This window comes from Hoplias malabaricus, chromosome 12, assembly GCF_029633855.1.
Source record: "Hoplias malabaricus isolate fHopMal1 chromosome 12, fHopMal1.hap1, whole genome shotgun sequence".
Taxonomy (NCBI): Eukaryota; Metazoa; Chordata; class Actinopteri; order Characiformes; family Erythrinidae; genus Hoplias; species Hoplias malabaricus.
In genome coordinates this window covers 28431316-28452427 of record NC_089811.1, presented here as the reverse complement: position 1 = coordinate 28452427, position 21112 = coordinate 28431316, and the positions used below count along the sequence as shown (strand labels likewise).

General features: G+C 37.6%; 3 protein-coding genes across 9 annotated transcripts; 1 reads left to right on the top strand and 2 right to left on the bottom strand.

Moving 5' to 3' along the window:
- The first annotated feature begins 318 nt into the window (after positions 1 to 318).
- pla1a (phospholipase A1 member A) lies at positions 319 to 10936 on the top strand. Of its 3 annotated transcripts, none has more exons than XM_066686783.1 (11): positions 319 to 777; positions 2931 to 3150; positions 3249 to 3426; positions 3539 to 3647; positions 4295 to 4396; positions 4647 to 4739; positions 5118 to 5282; positions 7890 to 7979; positions 9413 to 9521; positions 9641 to 9796; positions 10315 to 10936. In XM_066686783.1, the coding sequence occupies exons 1-11, from the start codon at positions 717 to 719 to the stop codon at positions 10394 to 10396; spliced, it is 1365 nt and encodes a 454-aa protein (XP_066542880.1). In that variant the 5' UTR covers positions 319 to 716; the 3' UTR covers positions 10397 to 10936. The 3 variants fall into 3 exon arrangements, with proteins under 3 accessions (XP_066542880.1, XP_066542879.1, XP_066542881.1); XM_066686782.1 differs by having other exon boundaries at positions 5100 to 5282; XM_066686784.1 differs by lacking the exon at positions 10315 to 10936 and having other exon boundaries at positions 5100 to 5282; positions 9645 to 9796.
- Positions 10937 to 11326: 390 nt separating this feature from the next.
- Positions 11327 to 15208, bottom strand: popdc2 (popeye domain containing 2). Of its 2 annotated transcripts, none has more exons than XM_066686785.1 (4): positions 14399 to 15208; positions 13903 to 14011; positions 13048 to 13602; positions 11327 to 12268 (listed from the first exon to the last, which is right to left on the bottom strand). In XM_066686785.1, exons 1-3 carry the CDS (start codon positions 14890 to 14892, stop codon positions 13096 to 13098), a joined length of 1110 nt encoding a protein of 369 aa, XP_066542882.1. In that variant the 5' UTR covers positions 14893 to 15208; the 3' UTR covers positions 11327 to 12268; positions 13048 to 13095. The 2 variants fall into 2 exon arrangements, with proteins under 2 accessions (XP_066542882.1, XP_066542883.1); XM_066686786.1 differs by having other exon boundaries at positions 13185 to 13602.
- A 1657-nt stretch (positions 15209 to 16865) lies between these two features.
- cox17 (cytochrome c oxidase copper chaperone COX17) lies at positions 16866 to 20725 on the bottom strand. Of its 4 annotated transcripts, none has more exons than XM_066641084.1 (4): positions 20644 to 20725; positions 19390 to 19528; positions 18447 to 18549; positions 16866 to 17016 (listed from the first exon to the last, which is right to left on the bottom strand). In XM_066641084.1, exons 1-3 carry the CDS (start codon positions 20681 to 20683, stop codon positions 18465 to 18467), a joined length of 264 nt encoding a protein of 87 aa, XP_066497181.1. In that variant the 5' UTR covers positions 20684 to 20725; the 3' UTR covers positions 16866 to 17016; positions 18447 to 18464. The 4 variants fall into 4 exon arrangements, with proteins under 4 accessions (XP_066497181.1, XP_066497184.1, XP_066497183.1 ...); XM_066641087.1 differs by lacking the exon at positions 20644 to 20725 and adding an exon at positions 20313 to 20403 and having other exon boundaries at positions 16867 to 17016; XM_066641086.1 differs by lacking the exon at positions 20644 to 20725 and adding an exon at positions 19736 to 19936 and having other exon boundaries at positions 16868 to 17016.
- Between the last annotated feature and the right edge of the window lie 387 nt (positions 20726 to 21112).

Here is a 21112-nt window from a genome sequence, read left to right as displayed (position 1 = left end):
TATATTATTTTTTTGTTCTGCCTTGAGTACAACAGCACTTTGGATCAGAATTTATGTATGGCTAGAATACAATGGAGCTTAAATGAGTACTTAAATGCAATCTTAAATAGGTCAAGAGGTCAGTTGTCAAACCCCTGCTGAAACACCAATCCCAAGCCAAAGGAAAATGAAGAGGCATAGAGTGAACACATCCAAAGGCCAGAGTCCAGTGACTGGACACAAACAAATATTTACGACCAATGAGGTCATGGATTCACAGCCAGCTGCAGCACAGTGAACACAGATCATTTGTTTGACATTGCTCGATTTAAAGCCGTCTCTGATGGGTGCAAATTTGTTCTCTCTGAAGCCCAAGATGGAACTGGGAAGTTGATTCCACAAAAATGCTTGTGTAGACTATAAAAGCACAGCAAGACTGAAAGGGAGAGCTTCCTAAAAGCTCCCTCATCTTGCTTAATCGGATACTGTAACATTTTTTCAGTGCCAAGCACTGCAAAGCAGATTGTAACTTGCTGTAAATTCTGTTATTAAGTGGATTCCAGACCTGCCGTGGAGAACTTGCTCTGGGAAATAAAGAAAACAGGCTTTGGCAGCATACGTTAAGAGGAACTGGGGGTTGGCAGGATGTAGAAGGGGAACATATATTCAAATACACAACAAAAAGGAATAAACTTGCTCTAATTAAAAGAGTCTTAGTATCTGTGCCCTGCGGAACAATGGCATGGAAACTGATCCAATTCTGCACACTTCTATTACTCTGCACATCTTCTGTGATTGGTAAGTACAAAAGCTAAAAAGAAATGCAAACCTAAAATGCAAAGTTTATTATTAGATGTGGTTTATTGCTGTTAGTTTAATGTGAAATTTACTATTTACTGAATAAGATGTAATACTGATTTAAAATTAAAAGATATTCAGGTGGTATACATAATACTGCTGTGTACCATCTACACATCCTAATAATGTCTACTCAAACAGCAGCTACAACATAACTTAAGTAATCCATTGACATTATGTTATTAATTCGTTGGCTCTTCAAAAGCACAGCTGGATGTGATGTGATAAGGATAGAATTTGAATTACTGACTTTATTTTACTTCATGCATTTTCTGTTTGGGAACGGGCAAAAAAAAAACGTTTATACCAGTGTTTATAACATTAATTTTACCTTATTTTTCCAAACTCTTTATACATTTTATTAACTCCACTTCCATATAGGAGACCTTTGTAATTCAACAGTTACAGATTGTAGTTCATCTGTTACTCTGCATTGTTTGTTTGCACAACTCCAGTGCTGAAAATTATTCCCCAACCAAAAACCTTGTTCTGTGTGGGTCCTGTGGGTGTCCTGATGACTAAAGAGCAGAATGAAAGGGAACTAACAGTGTATGCAGAGCATATGTGATTGTATAACTACAAAATGCATGTATATGGCAACTGGTATAGATAAACTGGACTTTGAGTGCAGAAACAGGTCATTTTAATTTATGGCTGACTGGTGTATGTAAATTATTCTTAAAGAAACACTACACATTATTTTTACCTTCAAATTACAGCTTTAAAATCATTGTGATGCTCCACTAACCTGTAATAGTGAGAATAGAGCCCCTGTGTTTGCTACATGGGGCTCAGCACCTCAGAAACTGCACTATGCGACATTTGAAGAAGGGTAGGGAACACACAAGTGTGAAGCATTTTTCATTACCTTAAGACATTAAGATATTATACACAGATTTTGCAGCATGTGAATGGTACTGACATTTTAACTCTCAAACTATCCTAAAAGTATTTTGTCCACACCATTGGTTTTAAAAGTGTGGTTTTCCTGCCTTTGCTGCCTCAACCCTACAAAGACAGATACTGTATGTTGTAACATTTCTGTGAGGATTTAAATGTATTAGGCAGTATTTAGAATTAAATAAATGTATTTATATAAAAAATATTAGGTGTTTGTATTTGTCTGGCTCAAAATCAAAAGAGGTGGCTCACTAGCATGTTTCTATTTGGACAGCAATTTTGAAACCTTGAGTATCAGTTGAGTCTAATACTGATCCAATGTTATCTAATTATTATCAATGTTGTATAATTCATTCATTCATTGTCTGTAACTGCTTATCCAGTTCTGGGTTGCGCTGGGTCTGGAGCCTACCAGGAATCACTGAGAACAAGGCGGGAACACACCCTGGAGGGGGCGACGCACACTCACAAATTCACTCATATACACACACACTTTTGGACAATTTTGAGTAGCCAATCCACCTATGAATGTGTGTTTTTGAACCGTGGGAGGAAACCGAAACACCCAGAGGAAACCCATGCAAACACTGGGAGAACACATCAAACTCCAGGACCCTGAGGCTGTGTGACAGGGACACTACCTGCTGCACCACCGTGCTTCCCTTTCTATATTAATTATCAATATTAAAAATATGCTGCTTTAAATTAGTACTTCAGTTAAGATTAGTATCTAAAAATAGGCTATGGTGCTCAAATTAGATAAGTGACAGAATTAATCTAATTCATACATTTTTCCTCTTCAACATCTTATACAGCGTTTTTTTTTTTTTTTTTCTGATATCATACCCAATACCCATAACTATCAATACCAAAATGCCATTTGTTACTCCAAAGGTTTTCGATAGCGCACCGTAACCCTCTCCAGAACCCAGTGCTGTCTTTATACCCCTCTAGCTGGTGTTTGCCATAAGTCATTGTGAACTCAGGCTCATGTGCAACTGCGTTAATGTGTTCTGTTGTATTGGCAATGCTTTCTTTGGAGATACAAGATACAATGGTTGCCCTTTAAAGTAGCTGAGTTCACTCACATTTTATGTACAAAGATGTATATGCTTCAAATTTAAACATTTCATTACACTCTAGTGTAAACATCTTCCACTTTCTGAGCCAATACGTCATGTATATTTTCACAGTTAGCAAAGAAGTACACAGAACAAAATGTGCTGACTTCAACAACACCACCTGGCGAGAATACAAACAGGGAACCAAGGTGCGGGTCCAATACCTGCTACTGACCCGACAAAATGCAAACTGTGCTAGTCTTTTTAGCCAGGACTGTCTCAACCACACACAGCAGCACACTGCATTCTTCAATTCCAGCCTTCCCACTAAAGTTATTATTCATGGCTACAGGTAAGATAAATAACCATTTAGTTTGTACTTTTGTCAATGTTAAATGGGGCAGATAAATATATTTTTTCTTTCTTTAAATCCACTGCCCTCTCTTTTAGGGCTATGGGTAATAAGCCATCATGGGTGAATGCCTTAGCTCAAGCTTTCTTACAGAGCGAGGATGTGAATGTCTTAGTTGTAGATTGGGTCTTTGGAGCATCCTTTGCCTACAACCTTGTGGTAGAGAACTACAAGGAGGTGGCTGTGCGGATATCACATCTTATTAATCAGCTCACAGTAAGAATGCTTTATAATATAGTATACTCTCTAATACTCCAAAGACAATGGACAGTTTTTTTTATCTGTGATATGACAGAGATATATAAAAATGTCTAATTTTCCTTTGCAGACCTATGGTAGTACTCAGGAATCAATACATTTAATTGGGGTAAGTCTTGGAGCTCATGTGGCAGGATTTGTTGGGACTTTGTTTGAAGGCAAAATTGGACGAATTACAGGTGAGGGACATATGTCCAGTTAAAAAAGTAAACTATACAGTCTACAATGCAATTATTAGTTTCTGAAATAGCCTCTGATATCCAATTTTGTAACTTGCGTAGTCACTGAGATTCTGTACAAAACTATTATCTTGGAAGATGTATTGCACTGCTTTATCTGTCCAAGATGCAAATTCATGGTCACAATAGGACAGACTGTGTACAAAACCTCTCACACATACTGCCTCAATCCAACTGCATGAATGAGGCTTTCAGACAGAGTGAGGAACAGCACTTCAAAAGACAATGCTGCATTGATAAAACTACCCAGATTTCTAAAGCAGATGTTGGTCTTAGGAGGACAGGCTATTTAGGGACAAAGCAAGACATTTTTTCATACAAGTCGTATGCCAGAAGCTTGAGGAAAAGTCCTGAGAAATCATTCTTATGAAAAACAAGATAGCTTAGGTTCCATATTCTGCAGATTACCCAATATTCTATTTATTTCTCCTTGAAATAAAACTGTGTACAGGGCAAACCTCATCTACTTTATAAATGTAAATATAGACTTCATAAATTCACATTTTAACATAATTTACATACTACAGTAAATTACAGTGAGCATGACCTAATTAAGCTTGGGCCCTGTTTCCAACATTTTTCCATAGGTCTGGACCCAGCAGGCCCAATGTTCAAGAACGCTGATCCTTACGATCGCCTGGACCCCGCGGATGCCATTTTTGTTGAGGCCATACACTCTGATTCTGACTGTAAATAATTTATCTCCCATGACCTTAAGCATGTCTGCAGTTAAATAGGGATAATGCCAGATTCTGCCATTCTGTTTACCTGCTTATATAATCCTCCATCACTGCCCTTAAGATGGACTAATATAGGCCTACCCTGACTTAAATTTATATACCACCCAAATACAAAAAATTCTGCTCATTATGAGTTAGCTCTATACTTGTATACTCTATAACTATACTTGTATAATAATTTGTCCCTGTTGTTTTACAGATTTTGGCATCTCTATTCCTGTTGGACATTTGGATTTTTTCTTAAACGATGGCATGGACCAAAAGGGATGTGCCCGCTCAAGGCTTGCATCAAGTATGTAGATAGATAGATAGATAGATAGATACTTTATTGATCCCCAGGGGAAATTCAATGTGGTCAGAAAGCAAAATTAGCTTAATCTGATAGAAACCATTAGAATTGGCCTAATAGTCAACTGCATATAATTTCAGTTTCAGAATGAATGAATATTGTCTTGATTTCATTACAGTCTGGTGGGTCATATTATTTCCATATTAGCCTAGAGTAATAATTTTACCCTTTTAAACAGTACAGTGGAAATAAGGACAAATCTGTCGAGCTAAATCTCTGACAAAATAATTTTTATCTGAATTTAGCTCCATAAATATCCCTGTTTTTTTTTTTTTTTGTTTTTGTTTTTGTTTTTTTTGTCAGTTCTGATTTATTTTCCAGTGTATGGCTATATGATCTGTGACCACATGAGGGCGCTGCATGTGTATCTGAGCGCGCTGAACGGCTCCTGCGCCCTGACCGCTCTGCCCTGCTCCGGCTACGAAGAGTTCCTCTCAGGCCGCTGCACCACCTGCGAAGAAACCTTCGGTAGCTGCCCCCAGATAGGTGAGTGCAGACAGTTCTTCATTTACACACCAACAATGCATATCAACACAATTCGGGCATTCTACTATTCTGTGTGTCATTCCAAACCAAAAGAATATCTGCTGTTGGATGCTATTATACGCCAAAATGAAATAAACCTTCTCCTGGCGCCAAAATGAAATAAACCTTCATTATATCTACAGAGAATGTTCCTGCTTTACTATCACTAGCACCTTTCTCCTGTTGTGGTCCCTAAGAGTAACATTTTTCTGGTTTAAAGGCTAAGCACCAGCTATATGAAAGTGTCAAACAAATAAATACAGTGGAATTTGAGTTCCTAACTTGTGTTTATTGATAGTCAGAAAACATGTTATTTCTTAGTAATTGAAGGAATAAGGTTTAAAAGACCCCCGCCCCCCAACGGTGTTCGGAAACTCTAATATGCGTCTTGCCTGTGACGTAGATGGTGGACAACAACTCTAGAAGCTGCACTTAATTTAATGCAAAATGACGAAAAGGTGTGTTGTTTTTGGCCGCAATCGTTCAATGTACAGTGGGACATCAGTGCACAAATGGCCCAAAGATCCCAAAATATCCAGAAAATTGACAAAATTTGTCAACTTTAAACGGGCACTTTGGAAAGGACCATCCGCTCACTCCGTTATCTGTAGCTCATTTCACTGGCGCTTTTCCAACAATATGGGCATGTAAGGACACCAACGAAAGGTGTTCAAGAGCCTCTGTAACATGGAGGTAAACAGGGTAAGGACACTCACTTCGCCTGTTTTAGTTGGTGTTAGTTAACGTTAGCTTGACTTGCTAAACTTTGTGGCTCAGATTATACTCGGCTACGTATCACTAGCTGCATTACGGAGGTTTATAGCGTCGGATGAATTCGAGTTCGACTTCGATCACATTTACAAGAATAACGGTACCTCTAAATTTGAGTTTAGCTTATTGCTAGGCTATTGTCATGAATAATGTGGGTTATTAGGTAGCTAGATACTGTCATAACAGTCAGTCATAACGGTGTTTTACCGCGGCGTTGTTCAACGGTTGTCCACCAGTGACGTCACTGTTGCGTTCAAGAATTTCCGTAGCGAGCTCGGGTTTTTCCGTCAATTTAATAAAATTGTCAGTTTTAAAGCAAATTAAGCTGCTATTTTCATTTTAATCCATACTTATATATGTCAGTAACTAAAATAATGTGAAATATTCACGGAGGTCCATTAAGTGGTGCTTAGCTTTTAAAGTCCTTTTTAATGTTTGAAAAACTATCTACGACTGCCATGGGGTAGATTTTTCGGGGCAAGCTGTATGGAGCTATATTTGGGTCAAGTTTTGTTCATATGAAAAAAAATCTGAAACTGAAAGTTTAAATCTTGAGCTTGAACTGTGAAAAATACAACAATGTATTCAAAATTAAAATAAATGTAGGATGATTTTTTTAGTTTAAATAGGATTTTGATTTAATTACAAATATATATTTTTTCATTTTTTACTTTCCTATATATTTTGATATTTGAAGTCTAATATTTTTATATTGCAGATTTTATGTTTTAAGATTCAGATCTTATTTTTTTAGTTTCATATCTTTTTTAAGTCACAGATCTTATCTTCTCTTTCAGATCTTTATTTTTTTCAGTTTCAGATTTCTGGCCCTTTTCTCGCCTGGGAGGCAGGATATCAGCAGAGAAAGGCGTGGTCTAATGACTGACAGCATAGCAATGAAGTCGGAGGACATTCCTCATCAGTCATTCCTCATTGTTGACTGAGAAATTTCACTGAACATTCATGTTATACGCAATAATCAGTGTAAAACATTGACTTTAGTGACTAAGCCCTTTATAGTGAGCTCTTTAAACATAATTTGGCACCAATCACATTAAAAGAGCTATAAACTCTGTCAGAGTGCGTAGTTCCACAGCCACACTTTAGTTTTCCAGCACTTTGCTGGCGATGGTGTCCGCTCCATGGCGATGGCATCCACTCCAGGACAAAGCTGCAATGAGCCGGTAACAAAACTGAATAAGCTCCTTTTCCCCCAGGTTCTTAGTCTGATGTTCTGTTCCACCTTAAATTTTGCTTTAAATTAAACTGGTTTGAAGATTTTAACTCCCAGTTTCAGATTTTTTATTATTATTTTTTAAACAAAACATTTGACCCTAATATAGTTCCATAGATCCTCTTTCTGTATGGTAAATTCAGAAGATAAAATTGTTGATGTAAATTACTGCTAGCTTGGTTCTGTGACCCATAGACACTTGGGGCTGTCTAATTACCACTGGAATCTCAAATGGTTGTAGGATATATGTGCATAATATATGCTGGGCACTGTGGTGTAATTACAATAAAAGAAAACACTATATGTAAAATCTGTGAAAGTTAATGAGCTAAGGACTAACAAAATACTGCAAAAATATTTACAAATTAATTGGAAATAGGCCAGAGTCGTGTCTGTTTAACAGAACCTGCTAGTCAGTTTTGTCAAAGGTTTGGCAAAAAAACATTGTCTGCATAGTTTCAGAAAGAGTCACAGATGTATGTAATAAATGATGCTGCATTTGTAATGCCATGTGAAAGAATAAGCTCCCATTCATGTGAGTGTGTGTGTGTTTTTTTTTTTAGGCTTGCTGAAGAACAGTGGAATAACAATGTCACCTCTGCCCAAACACCAGAAAGTTTACCTCCTGACTACATCTGAAGCTCCATACTGTGGTGGGTTATAGTCTCATATACTACATTAGATGAAGAGTTGAGGGATGAATAGAGATGTCTAATCTGTGTTCATGTACATTAGACAGCCTCAATATAGAAACCACTGACAGTTGATGTGAATGACACATTGTCAAAGGGTGAGTGGCATGTATTAAGCAGCAACTGAACAGTCAGTTCTTGGAGTTGATGGACTTGAAGCAGGTAGGATGGGCAAGGATCCTAACAACTTTGATAAGGGGGAAATTATAATGGCTAGACAGCTGGGTAGGCCTTGTTGGATATTAAGTATGCAGTAGTTACTACCTACCAATAGTTGTCCAAGTAATGGCAACAGGTGGATGTGCAATCAGGTCATAGATACACTGTCAGAAAATTTGTCACTGTGGTGGTATCTTTAATTAGGGAACATAATTGTACCTTATTCTATTATAATTGTAGATTGTAGATTTTTTTATTTGGCACAGTTCTGTAATGAAAACTTACAGATATTCACCTCTCCTTCTGGGAAAGAGAATGTAGCCAAATTTGCCACATCCCTGCTTGTGCTGTTCAGCATCAGGGGCCGAAAAAACTAAGGGCAGCTGTGAAGGAGTTATCAGAAACGGCTGAAAGGTCTAGTCAGTGGTTGTGGATAAGGAGAATACAGACAAGTTGCGGAACTACATGTACAGATCACATGGAACTGGTAGCACTAAGCATGCATTAAAGGTGCCAGTGGGGCTAGGAACACCCTTAGTCACCAGGGAGGCCAGTGTGGATTTATGGTTGTTGATAGTTAAGGATAAGTCAAGACTGTAAAGCTGGCTTGGAGGGGGGTGTGTCTAGGACGCCAGACTTCACTGTTGAGACTTCCGGAGGTGTCGTGGGCTTAATTCAGTGAAACATTAACAAGGGGAGGTGCCTACCTCATGGTCCCTGTGAAGAGCTAGTGATGCAGTGGGTGGTTGGGGTACTCATGTGCTTGGCTCAATGAGTAACCGTAGTTGTTAAGGATAGCTGGTTGCTGATCAGATCATAAACAGCCACAGCAACCTTAGTGTTGAGGTGTAAAAACAATTTTGTGGCTGCAGGTAGGAAGAGAGTGGTAGACCCTATGTGAAGCTCTAATGGGTTGGCATAGGACATTTTTACATCTTATCCTGTGTATGATTATATTTACAAGACTCAAAGATGCATTTTGGAAATTAAGAATAATCTGTCTGGTATGATCCCAAGCCACTGCTAAATGATGGAAAGTTGTCATTGCAGACTGCTTTGAATGTGGTTGCATATAGAAGATCAATCACAGAGTGCCCTCAGCGGTGTTGTCCACTACACTATATCAGCTATGTGTAAATATCACTCCACACATTAATGTCTAATTGGTGGTCACTGTATTCTAATCTAATGCTATAAAAAACATTAAAAACATTTACTTTTGTCCTCCCTCTTAGCTCAGCACATCCTGGTTGAGCTGAAGGTTTCCCCACTGAGGAAGAGTGCTGAGGTGCAGGTTACCCTGATTTCGTTGAATGGGGCTGAGACTGAGCAAAAATTCAGTCTGTGTGTACCAATTACCTGCAAACACTTCTCATTTATCCACCTAATAGTACTACATTCACGACAATTTGTGCATTTATTTTTAAATTATTTTCTAACTTATTTCTGTGCACATATTTCAGACAGACAGATAAAACAACTTATAAAAAAGTAGTAGGACATCCAGTGTGTCTCTGTAAGATTGACTCTATCGAAGTGAAGAATACTGGAGCCTGGTTCTACAGACAAGGGCACATTCTCTTTGAATCTATCTGCATCTCTGAGATCCCTAACAAGAGGTGAATATATTCCTCTTCCTTTGCTGTTTTTTTTATCCACTTCCTTCCTTCACAACACCCTGCAAGAGCCAGAATCTCGAGTTTAATTTTCAGTCACATCTGGCATTCAGCACAAATGATTAATTTTTCTGAATCAAAAAGCAGAAAACATATATCAGGCTGTTCAGTATTTAGCAGGTCCAGGCTTTGCATATAAAGGTTTTTAATACAGCTTCTGTTTTTTTCAGGTCACTTTCTTTAAGTTTGTTCAAATAAATCTATTGGGGTATTTTTCCATATCTCCAAAAGTTTAGTCTTACATGTGGACTGTATTTAGAGATTCTCACATTCTGAGTAATCCCAAACAGGGATATTTTAGGTCTGAGCTCATTGAGGGATGGTCATCCCATATTTTGGGAGCATTAGCTACTCCTTGTAATCAATAACAAACTTTAGGAAAGAGCACAAGTTTTGCACTCATCTAAAATACAAAATAAATTACTGATTTGTAACACCGATTTTTTTTCTTGTACTTATAGGGGGATCAGTCCACTGTGCGTGGAGAACATTAACATTGGAAGGGGAGCACCATGGTTATATGACTTTGTCCAGGTGTGCTGAATGGAGGGAGATAGGATGTACCACACACTGGGCAAGACCTCCAGAAGCAAGGTGACCTTGTAAGCAACCTCATAGAGAAATGCTTAACTTTAAACTTCATCAGTTAAATAACATAAACACTAGGCAGCAGTGTATAGCCTGGAAAAAGACAGATGCACAAAAAACACTCAATGGAACTGGCATACTGTAAAGAACATAATTTATTGAAGTTATTTTTAAAGTATATTTTACATATATATATATATATATATATATAGTGTAAAATACCATTTAAAATTCATGAGTTAATAGTTCTTTGTCTGATGTTAGTTATTACAGAATGATACTAATGATGGTATCTTTGTTTTGGCTGTTGACCACATCAAATCTGTTAGTAAATGTGCCTTACATATTAAATTATTCTAATGTGACACTATATATAGTATTTTGGCTATTAGTCTAAGTAGTGTACAATAGGTATATTAATGCTCTGTAGGTTGCAGCCTTAAATATATCAATTTGTCCAACGTAGGTATTAGCTAAAGTTATGGCTGTATTCTGCAAAGAGCATTTTGTGTTTAAAAAGTTAAAAGAAATAATGCTGTTTTTGTATATTGTCTCTGATGAAGAAAAAATACCATGAAAACATCTTTATAATTTGCCAAGGGGGTCACAAACTATTAGAAAATTATGTGCCCCTCTGAAGGACAAGGGTTCTTGAGAACATATGGACTACATTTTTGTTTAACTTAAAATAACAACAGAACATTTCTGTCTAATTGCTTGGTATGATTTTCCAAGACATGAAAGAGAAACAGCCCTACAGCACCCTGTTTTTAATTATGGTTCAGTTTATGATACTAGGCTTACATTTCTATATTTTCATGGTAATTTGAACTAATTCTGAATCAAGAAAAACTGCATAATGTAATATTCAGTTGAACTGTGAGGCAGGAGGAGGGCTAGAGTTGATTGATGCTGGTTGGTATGCAGCTGTGGTGTTTAAACAACACTAGACTTCATATTTAATAGATTGCCTCTTCACCCCGATTATCGTCATATTTTTTTTGATGCTTTGTCACACTCATATCCACAACTTTGTGTCTACAACCCTATTTCAAGTGAAAATTAGTTTTTCTGCATAAATTTGTTTATGATTTCTTTGTTGTTTTGACTAAGCAGGTCCAATTCTGACATGGTGCAGTGTGTATTATTGGGGTATTAGTAATTATAACATTTTTAATTCATTACAATTTCTCCTTCATGGGATTTCCTGGAGGCAATATAAATCTTAAATCATCTGCAGGCAGAGAAACTGCAGACTGGGAATTGTATTTATTAAAGAAAATTGGCCCCAAAAAAATGCATTGATTTTAATAAGGAGAAATAAAAACTTATGGTATTAAAATGTTGTAGTGTTTACTCATTTTTTATGTGAGATGTACTGAGATGTAAAGTAAAACACCCCTTACGTCCTTTAAATGTACAAAGCTAGAGTGTTTACAGATTCAACAACAATGGCAAAATAGTTGTATTCTAATGTAACAATGTGAAACTGTATGCAATAGTATCTACACAAGGCCAGATTGCTTTTTGTATTTGTTGAGCTAGACTAGGGCCAGGGATTATGTGTGCTTTCCTGGTATCCTCAAATAGTTAAACCTTTTAATACCTTCCTGCAATGTCCATTCGGTGTGATAGTCACCACATAAACATAACCTATGAGAACAGAGGAAATGAGGCACTCTTTGTGGTTTTAGTGAGGCTCTACTTTGGCTGTAGACCATGGTTTGTTTATGAAAGACTATTTTTAGAGCCGTGGGGTGTCTGTTGGAGCCAGTGGAGCCCGTCCTCTTTGGTATCGATGTGGAAATCTTCCAGTTGTATCACCTTCTGTTAAATTTATGAAGAAAATCAACAAAAGTAATAAGTAATTTACAGTCTTACTGTGATAACATACAATTCAATAGCTATATCTTGTGATTGTAATTGAAGTTACCAACACATAAAACTATCTTTACTACTCTATGGTGCAGGCTACAATTCTTCGCCCAGAATTTATATCTCTCATTCCTAAACAGACTGTGTCAAGGTCAGCATTTCAATGACAGGAGAACCCTCCTCTTCGCTGCAGCTGTCCTGCTATCTAACACATTTTTTTCCCTTTATGAAATGCAGTTCCACCCACAGTTGGTTCAGGCATGCCTTTGGAAAGAAGGCCGCAATGGATTGTTAAAGTCGTAAACATTTGAATCTCTGCATATGGCTGGTATGCCGTGCCTCTCCAGCCTTCAAAACAGGCTCATATGCACACAAAAATGTACCCAGATAGAAAGCCATGACAGGATCTGAGGTCTAACTGCATTTATGTTTAAATACATACAAGTTGAAGTAATTATCTCTGCTCTATATCCCTCAAACAAACAGTAATAAACTGTAAAAACTAGTATAGATTCAGTTCTCTCACCACATTTATCATTGCAATTAGTCTCAACTTTTCCATGCAGTAGATCTAGTCACTAATCTTGGAGAATATCACCGTTAGAACATTAGAGTTCTTCATAAAATAACATGTTTCATTTGACAAGTATCCATATTAGTCAAGTGCTCAATGCCAGATTAGTCCAACAGTGCCACTTCAAACAAGAAATATACCTCTCCTCACTACTTACATGTGGCTTAAGAAGTGGCCCAGTGTGTTAGCTTCAGTGCCCAACTTTCTAATTCAAATAACTCTCACTCCCATAGTCCACTAGAGAGCCTATCATATCAGCAAAGTCCTCCAGGACTAGGCTGGTTGAGTCCTCACCAGACGGCATCTCAGTGTCCGAGGACCTGGGCTGTCGCTGAGAGACCTGAGGTTTGGGCACTGGGTCCTGCCCTTCTTGGGAGGTTTGTGCTTCTACACACTGGTTGGTAGGTGTTGGCTCTGTGGTCCCAGTGGTCTGATCCCCTTGGCTGCCCCTAGGTGGAGAACTGGCACTGCCCCTTTCACTGCTTGGTGGAGAGGGTCCAAGAACATGGTAGAGACTCGGCAGACGGATGTCAAGGCGGACACCACTCTTGGCAAAGATTTTGTCATTGAGAGAGAAAAGTTTGTCTGCAATATCACTACCCAGCATTACTGAGAAGAGACGGGCAACATAGCGATCCTTTGACAGAAGGAGATAAAGGCGCCGTCGACGCCAGGAGATATAACGACAGTCTGTTTCAGCAGTCAGGGTCACCTGAGGGTACAGGAGATTTCAGATTTCAGGGCATTTCAAATGCTTTAGATTATTAAAAATATGTATTTTTTGTTTGTTTTTTTAAGTGATTACATAGAAGAAAATCTTTCAGTGGTTGGTTTTTAATACAGATAAACAGTTACAGCTTAATAATTTATTTATTTATTTTTTGTAGAGCACATTCACCAGACTAAGAACCATTTGGGAACATTAATTTATAATGATGTAAATCATATGTGGGGAAAACCTTTGGATTTATCTACATAGCAACACAGTACTCTTAGAACGTGAAGAAAGCACCTGGAAATTCCCCTCTTCCGTTGGTCTGAGGGATTCCCATTCTGGAGAATCGAGAAACTGGTGAGGGAAGATGTAATGAAGGAACTGCCCCTCTAGAGACACTCGAATCCTTTAAATGTGCGAAACAAACAAACATTTTGTACAAATCATTATTAAGGCTACAAAATCCTGTGATTCTAATCAAGAAATAATCCAAAAGCTTCCTACAGACCTTTCACTGAGTTACAGGGGAACACAACAGCTTTAAAGCTGGTGCTGGTGAAAATACTTAGATCAACATTTCATCACCAAGATCAATGAGGGGTCACAGCTAGAATTCTCGTTGTTTATGGAACTATTAAAAGTTAACTGGGCCTACAGTAAAATGAAGTGGAAAAGGTAGTAGCAGTTTTAAAAGAGAGTAAATATTGATCAAAGTCTCCCCTGCTAGCTCCTCTCAAACCGATCCCTGGATGATTGAATCCATAGTAAAGCTCTACTGAAGACGCTTACTAACCTTCCAGAGAGCAGAAAGGAGAGCTGGTCAATAGGAGTTTTTCCCTCTACAGCATAGGTCTCCTCAGCCTCCAGCAAGTGCACTTTGTTTTCACAGGCAGCAGTGATCTCTTTGAACACCTGCACAGGCACGTCCAGTGGCAAATAGACAGTAGAATAGAGGGCAGAAAGCTCCTCGCTGGAAAAACCATCCCGCATCAAGCGATATATCAGGTGGCACACCTGGGCCAAGCACTGCAGCATCAGCACAAGGTTCCAGATGAAAACATCAAGGCCACACACAGACAGCCATCCCCACAGGGCTAGACACATGAAAGCAGGTGCCAGAAAACTGAAGACATAAAGTGCTCCATAAGCTCCACTTCCACCCATGTACCCCAAAAAGAGGATTGTGTTACCCAGGTGGTAAATGGCACCCTCTGTTGTGTTGAGCCATCCATCACAAGGTTGGCCATAGATTATGGTATGAAACAGGGTCAAGTTGCCGTCACTCATTTTGCTTCAGCAGTTTTCTCAAGACACCCAATAAAAAGAACTATTCGGTCAGAATCCAAGACAGTTCTTCTGACAAGAGCTCTTGTTTACTGCATCCTAGAAAAATCCCTCCTAGATCAAACGTTGTTGTCTGGCAAGAAAGCTAAATTAAATACCAGTTAGAATCTTGCTTCCTGGCTCCTTCTTGTACACACTGAAGGAAATGTTTACTCCTTTCTTCTGTCCATAATCAATTGCACAACTGGAATGTAGCTGACTTCATTCTGTGAGCTTCTCCATCTTTCTTGCACCCTCTCCACCTTTTATTTTAACTGTATCTCTTACTGTGTCCTTTCTTTCTGTCCCACTTCAACAGTGAACTGAGCACTGCTGGCAACAGAGCAAGAGAGCAGAGGGGTGGGATGGGGGTGGTGGGGGAGACATCTCTAGTAGGATAACCATGTTTGGAATTGAAACCCAAGGAGGAAAGAGGCAGAGACAGAAAGCAGACCTACTACTTAACATAACACAGTAGAGCAGGGAGAAAGTCAAACCATGATAACAAGTGACAACGGGAAAATCTTCTGAGTGTCACAGAAAGTCTTGTCAGATTACACCAGATTCAGGTCTTTCACACACAAAACAGTCTGTTTTCTCCTTAGCAGTTTCAGAGCATGACGTTCGTGCTATGGGTAGCATGACAATCATGTTATGGGTAGTATTACAGAGGTCATGTTACACTGTTTACAGCCCTCTTCACAGTCACTACTCATTTCTTGACCTAGCCACTACTACCAGAATGCCCTGCAGAGCAGGGCTTTGATAATCTGCAGTCATTTTTAAATAATTCAGAGCCTGAAGTCTTAGTAGTAGTGTGGGATATATTCAAAGCAATGTCCTTGCATTTTGTTGTATTAAATGCCAAGCACCTCATGGGTAACTGGTGTGTAATTCACTCACTCCTTCATTTTTGACAAAATGCACTTTTCAGTGAAACATTATATGTCCTTGTTAGAATGTGGGAGTACTGACATATATTTATAATACTGACATATTAAACGGTGTCATGTATGTTTAAACATTACTCTATACACAACAGAACATTCTCCCTTTATAAATGCTCAACTATAAGCTATGATCTAGCCACCAATGTCATCATACAACAATCTTCAAATCTTCCTGTAAATTCTTGAAAGCAGAGCTGTTTATGAGTTTCTCATAGAGCTGAAATGAACTATTCATTATGATTTAAAAAAAAAAAACTCCTATTCCAGCACACCTGCAATGAAACAGTTATGAAATCCTGCCCAAATCCTTACACTGCAACAGAACCCCAGAGTAGAGGGAATTCAGATAAGCTGAGAGCAGGCCTGGTGCAGCAACTCTATTTTAGGCATGTGTGCATAGTTAAAAGGAACAGCTGTCACCAGCCAAACTCTGAGGAAAACCATGTAAAACAAAGCTGCAAACTGGACACTTTCACACTTTCAGTTTAACAGTGATGTATGCATTTATTCCCTTGTCACATCACAAATTACTTTGTTAGATTGTCACAGTAAACCAGGAGTGAACAGTTCTATCTCTGGAGGGCTAGTGTTCAGTACATTTTGTTAATCACCCTCCTCAAACACACCCACTAATACTAGCAATAAGTCATTTAACAAATGGACTCTGGTAATCCAGGATGCACCAAATTATATCTAGTTAGTCTATCTAGGGTTAACCAAACCCCCAAATTTAATTTGAACTTAGACCGACCTTGATTTATAAACACAAATGCAAATACTGTACTGCAAATAGACCAAGTCTCCTAAAACTGAACAAACTCATCAAGGACCATTATTGCCTACTTGTCAAACCACACTTGTTATCAGCAGAAGAAAGTGGGATATCACTATTTATTGTGGTGTTCAAATGTGCTTCATTGTAATTTTGTGAACTTGTGTATATGTAAATGTAGGTTTCTGCACTATTCAAATTTAAAACAGATACCACTCCATATAATTGCATAGAAGATTTATTCAATAGCATTTACAGCAACCTTTAAAAAAATGTCAGAAAACGAAAAATTTTTTTAAAGAAATAATCTTCCATCTATAAAATAAATAGAACTTTTCCTGATGTCCTTTCACAGTCGTCCCCATCCTGCAAAAGCAAATATATTTGTTAACTGGAAAAGTGCTTAGCATTGTGTTTCAGATTTAAGTTTTGCCATAAATAGTACAGTAAGCCACAAACTGTATTATATTAGCTGTGAAGTTTTGTAATTTTACATTTAAAAAGTTTTCTTTAAACTGCTGTGTTTCTAAATCACAAAACTGCTGACAGCATTCACTGGCTGAATTCCAGAGACCAGTTCTAGCCCTTGCCAAAGCAGAACTTACAGTGGCTAGACTGGGATTAGTTTTAATCTATGTCTGGAAAACTAGGGAGTTTTTATAAAATATGCAGACATTTTCAGAGGTGAAATCAATAAAGAACACTAAGTTATAAGTATATATATATATATATATAAAATGCATATATGCACACTCAGAGGAGTTGATAAATGAGAAACATCAGCTATACTTGGGATGCAGTAACTAGCTTTTAATGCTACTCATTTGTGTTTATTTAAAGGTATAGTGACAATCTGAAGCAGGTTTTCTGGAGAACAAGATAATTGTCCCATGGAATTCAGGAATCAATCTGGAAATGATTTCTTTAGAACACAATAATTGAATTAATATTAGTAACAAAACAAACCACGTATGGTTTTGTGTTAGGGAGATACATTTGCCATTGCATAAGGGCCATGTCCCATTTAACTCCAAGCTAAAGTTCAAAATAAATATTAATATTAAAATTATAATAATAAATATAAAATATATACATAAATATAGATTTGGGCTAATAAACCTCAAGAATATTGTCCTATTTGTTTTTCCATGGAGATCATTTAAAAAATGTCCACACCTGAATGTCTGTGTTAATACTTAGTACACCTTAAAGTACCCAAACTGACTTTGCTAGTCTGAGGTTGGAGATACAATAATAATCCTATTAGATTAATGTTTATAATCACCAATATGTATGAAACAGACTTTGGACACTTGTTAGCAATAGGTGCACCTTAAATTAGCGGAAGTAATTAATGAGACAAGGTGTTTAGAGGGTTTTGTTGTATGACAATTTCTTAAATTGAACAGAAATAATGAAGGAGATAAAAAAGCACTGTTGTAGTAGAGAATTTCACAATGTTCTACTTCCCCAAATTTAACAGACATTTGAGAGAAGACATTTCCTGTCCAAACTTCTGTCAGTCTTACACAGGAGCCACTCAAAAATTGATCTTTTCAGTAAATTTACACAATTTATAACAATTGCAAAAGAAGACTTAGTTGTTAAGCAATAGTATGTGTGTAAGTATGTGGTAAAATAAAATTACAATAGCTTCAGTGAAAGGCTAAAAGGTCAATATTCAGACACAAAACACAGCAATTCAGATGCAGCAATATTTTAAAACTGCTGATTTTCACCAGTCCTTTAACCTGAATTAAAAATGACTAGTGATGCCTAATAGAAAATTTACTTACCATAATTATGCTCATCCTTTAAATTTTAAAACCAAGTGCCCTCATACACTCCTTGTGAGCCTCAATAAGATCTGTGCAATTTTCTTCCCCTTTTTCAATGATGCTGCGAAGAGAAAAGAAAAAAATACAAGCACACACAAAGAAACAAAATTATACCAAGTATCCATAAGTAAATAATGCATTGTTGACACAACTAGCTAATCCACAGATGTCTCTTAAACGAAGATTAAAAAAAAAACATCATTCTGGGGAATATGACCACCATCTCTCTTTTTATTTTTACTCAGTTTTAGTCATCAATTACACCAATAGTCAGTTCTCCCCTAGTCACAATTCAGAATGAAGTTTAGTGCATGTGACTTGTTGAGTTTCAGAAGAAACTATTTATTTTAACTGCTGCCAAATAACCATCTCTGGACAGTTAAACACTCCTGGATGAGAATGATAACTGTCCAGCTCTTTTACGGAAGAGCTAACAGATGCCCTTGTTATCTAATATTTTGCCAAATAATGATGGAAGAAGCCTGTTATATTCTCTTAAACTTCCAGCCTTGAATGGCTGAGGTATCACCAGGTATTTGACTCAAAATCTCTATGACAGGACAGTTACATCACTTAACATGCTGAGTCACTCACTTTAATTGCCTTGTTATAGTGAAAATAGTGGAGAGCAGAAACACAGGGAAAAGGCACAATAATTTTGTAGACATTATTCATGAAGTGGCACATATTATTATAACACAGACCATGTTGTGAGCAAGTGACTTATTAATGGTAGATTTTGTGATGCACTTGGCTCTCTGTTATGCACGGTTGTTCTGCCCAAAAGGAAATAGCTCACTTGTGTAAATATATCTTCAGTAGTAAAAAAAAAAAAGAAATAAATAAAAAAAAAAAAAAAAAAGAAATCTACTTATGACACTTAAATACAAGATTCCCATACCAGGTGTCTCTTGCTTTTTTTGTTTCGGGGCAAGCACAACATGGTTTTAAAGGCTTTTTATCCTGTGCCCCTTCGATCGCTGGTGTGGCCTCGACACTGGCAGCAGATACAGTCGACATTATCTCACAGATAAGAGCAGCTGTAAATAATAATAGAGAGAAAAAAAATTAGCACATTATATGAACCACAAATTAAACGTGGTCTACAGTTATGCTTAATTCCCCATATTTCACGCAGACAATTTATCGTTTCAGTCAACAGTTCTAGCATATCAAAGTTTAAGAACTTCTATTCCAAGTATATTTAATGGAGAAACAAAAACCACGAAAGCCAATCTAATGCATACCGCCATCAGCCTTTGCGTATTTTAGTTTACAAAACGAGACCGGTGGAAAACACTATACATATACAGTTATCGAATGGTGACAAACTGGCGCCTGGAGTTTGTCAGTGTTGAGAGGCCGAACAGCACTTTGTCACTGATTAACACACCGCGCTCGGCACCTTGTGTGTTTACCCTCACAGCGCGCCCCGTAATGACCCCCAAGCTCACAGGAATATTAAGTTGAGAAAAGCAGAGCAGTCAGATGATGGAGGTTATGTGAGTGTCCTTCTACACAGCGTGCGGAAAACACACCAGCACACTCTTCCGGACAGAAAAAAAGTCGTCAAAGTAAAAGTAACTTTCACGAGCGAAATAAAAGCGCGCTTCCTTCAGCAAAAAAATAATAAATGCGTATTGATATTTGCTTATTAGCTTAATTCAGTCTTTCGGCCGCTGTGTCCGAAACTGTGTCCTGTTCACTATATAGTGCACTATTTTGAGGTTTTCCCACGTTGTAGTAGTTGTTAAAGATTTTCAGTACACTCAAACAATCCCACAAAGCGCCACCAAAAGTAATGTACAGCCACCCAGGACTTGCCTTTTTAGGGTACTTGGCCAAAGATCCGCCCACTGTACAAAAAATGCCCCATAAAATCCATAAATAAAAACTCAGCGCTTTTTAGGTTATAACAGATCCAATCTTTAAAAAAAAAAAAAATATATATATATATATATATATATATATATATATATATCCTTTAGATTTAGATGTATTGCGATGATTCACAAGCGAATGTGCCTTTTTTTCCGGTGCTGTCTCCAAAACTCTGCCCTATATAGTGCACCATTTTGTGTGTCCTAAAACCAAGTGCAGAATTTTCTGTGCATTCAAACAATCCCACAATGCACCCCAAAAGTTAGTGTACAACCTGTGTACACTAGCTGACACCCTGGATAGCAGATACCCATAAGGCACTACGCTGTTTGGTTAAAAATCTGCATGAGTTAGTGTCCAAAATCATTCACTACCCTCCTGAATTAAGTTCCCTATAATAGTGCACTCTACAGGTGCTGGTAATAAAATCAGAATATCATGAAATAGTTGATTTATTTCAGTAATTCCATTCCAAAAGTGAAACTTGTATATTATACTCATTCATTACACACAGACTGATATATTTTAAGTGTTTCTTTTAATTTGATGATTATAACTGACAACTAATGAAAACTCCAAATTTAGTATCTCAGAAATTAGAATATTGTGAAAAGTTTCAATACTGAAGACACCTGGTGCCACACTCTAATCAGCTAAATAACTCAAAACACCTGCAAAGACCTTTAAATGGTCTCTTAGTCTAGTTTTGTAGGCTACACAATCATGGGGAAGACTGCTGACTT

Bases quoted from the DNA above. Each gene is read 5' to 3' on its own strand.
- pla1a (XM_066686782.1), top strand. From the start codon at position 717: ATGGCATGGAAACTGATCCAATTCTGCACACTTCTATTACTCTGCACA. The intron at 3,648-4,294 runs GTGAGGGACATA...ATTTTTCCATAG, and splicing joins CAAAATTGGACGAATTACAG to GTCTGGACCCAGCAGGCCCA. The intron at 9,522-9,640 runs GTGTGTACCAAT...CACATATTTCAG, and splicing joins ACTGAGCAAAAATTCAGTCT to ACAGACAGATAAAACAACTT.
- popdc2 (XM_066686785.1), bottom strand. From the start codon at position 14,892: ATGAGTGACGGCAACTTGACCCTGTTTCATACCATAATCTATGGCCAA. The intron at 14,012-14,398 runs GTTAGTAAGCGT...GCACATTTAAAG, and splicing joins TCCTTTCTGCTCTCTGGAAG to GATTCGAGTGTCTCTAGAGG. The intron at 13,603-13,902 runs GTGCTTTCTTCA...CTGTACCCTCAG, and splicing joins CGGAAGAGGGGAATTTCCAG to GTGACCCTGACTGCTGAAAC.
- cox17 (XM_066641084.1), bottom strand. From the start codon at position 20,683: ATGGGTATCTGCTATCCAGGGTGTCAGCTAGTGTACACAG. The intron at 19,529-20,643 runs GTTGTACACTAA...TATTATTTACAG, and splicing joins GTGTCAGCTAGTGTACACAG to CTGCTCTTATCTGTGAGATA. The intron at 18,550-19,389 runs GTATGGGAATCT...TTCTCTTCGCAG, and splicing joins AAAAAAGCAAGAGACACCTG to CATCATTGAAAAAGGGGAAG.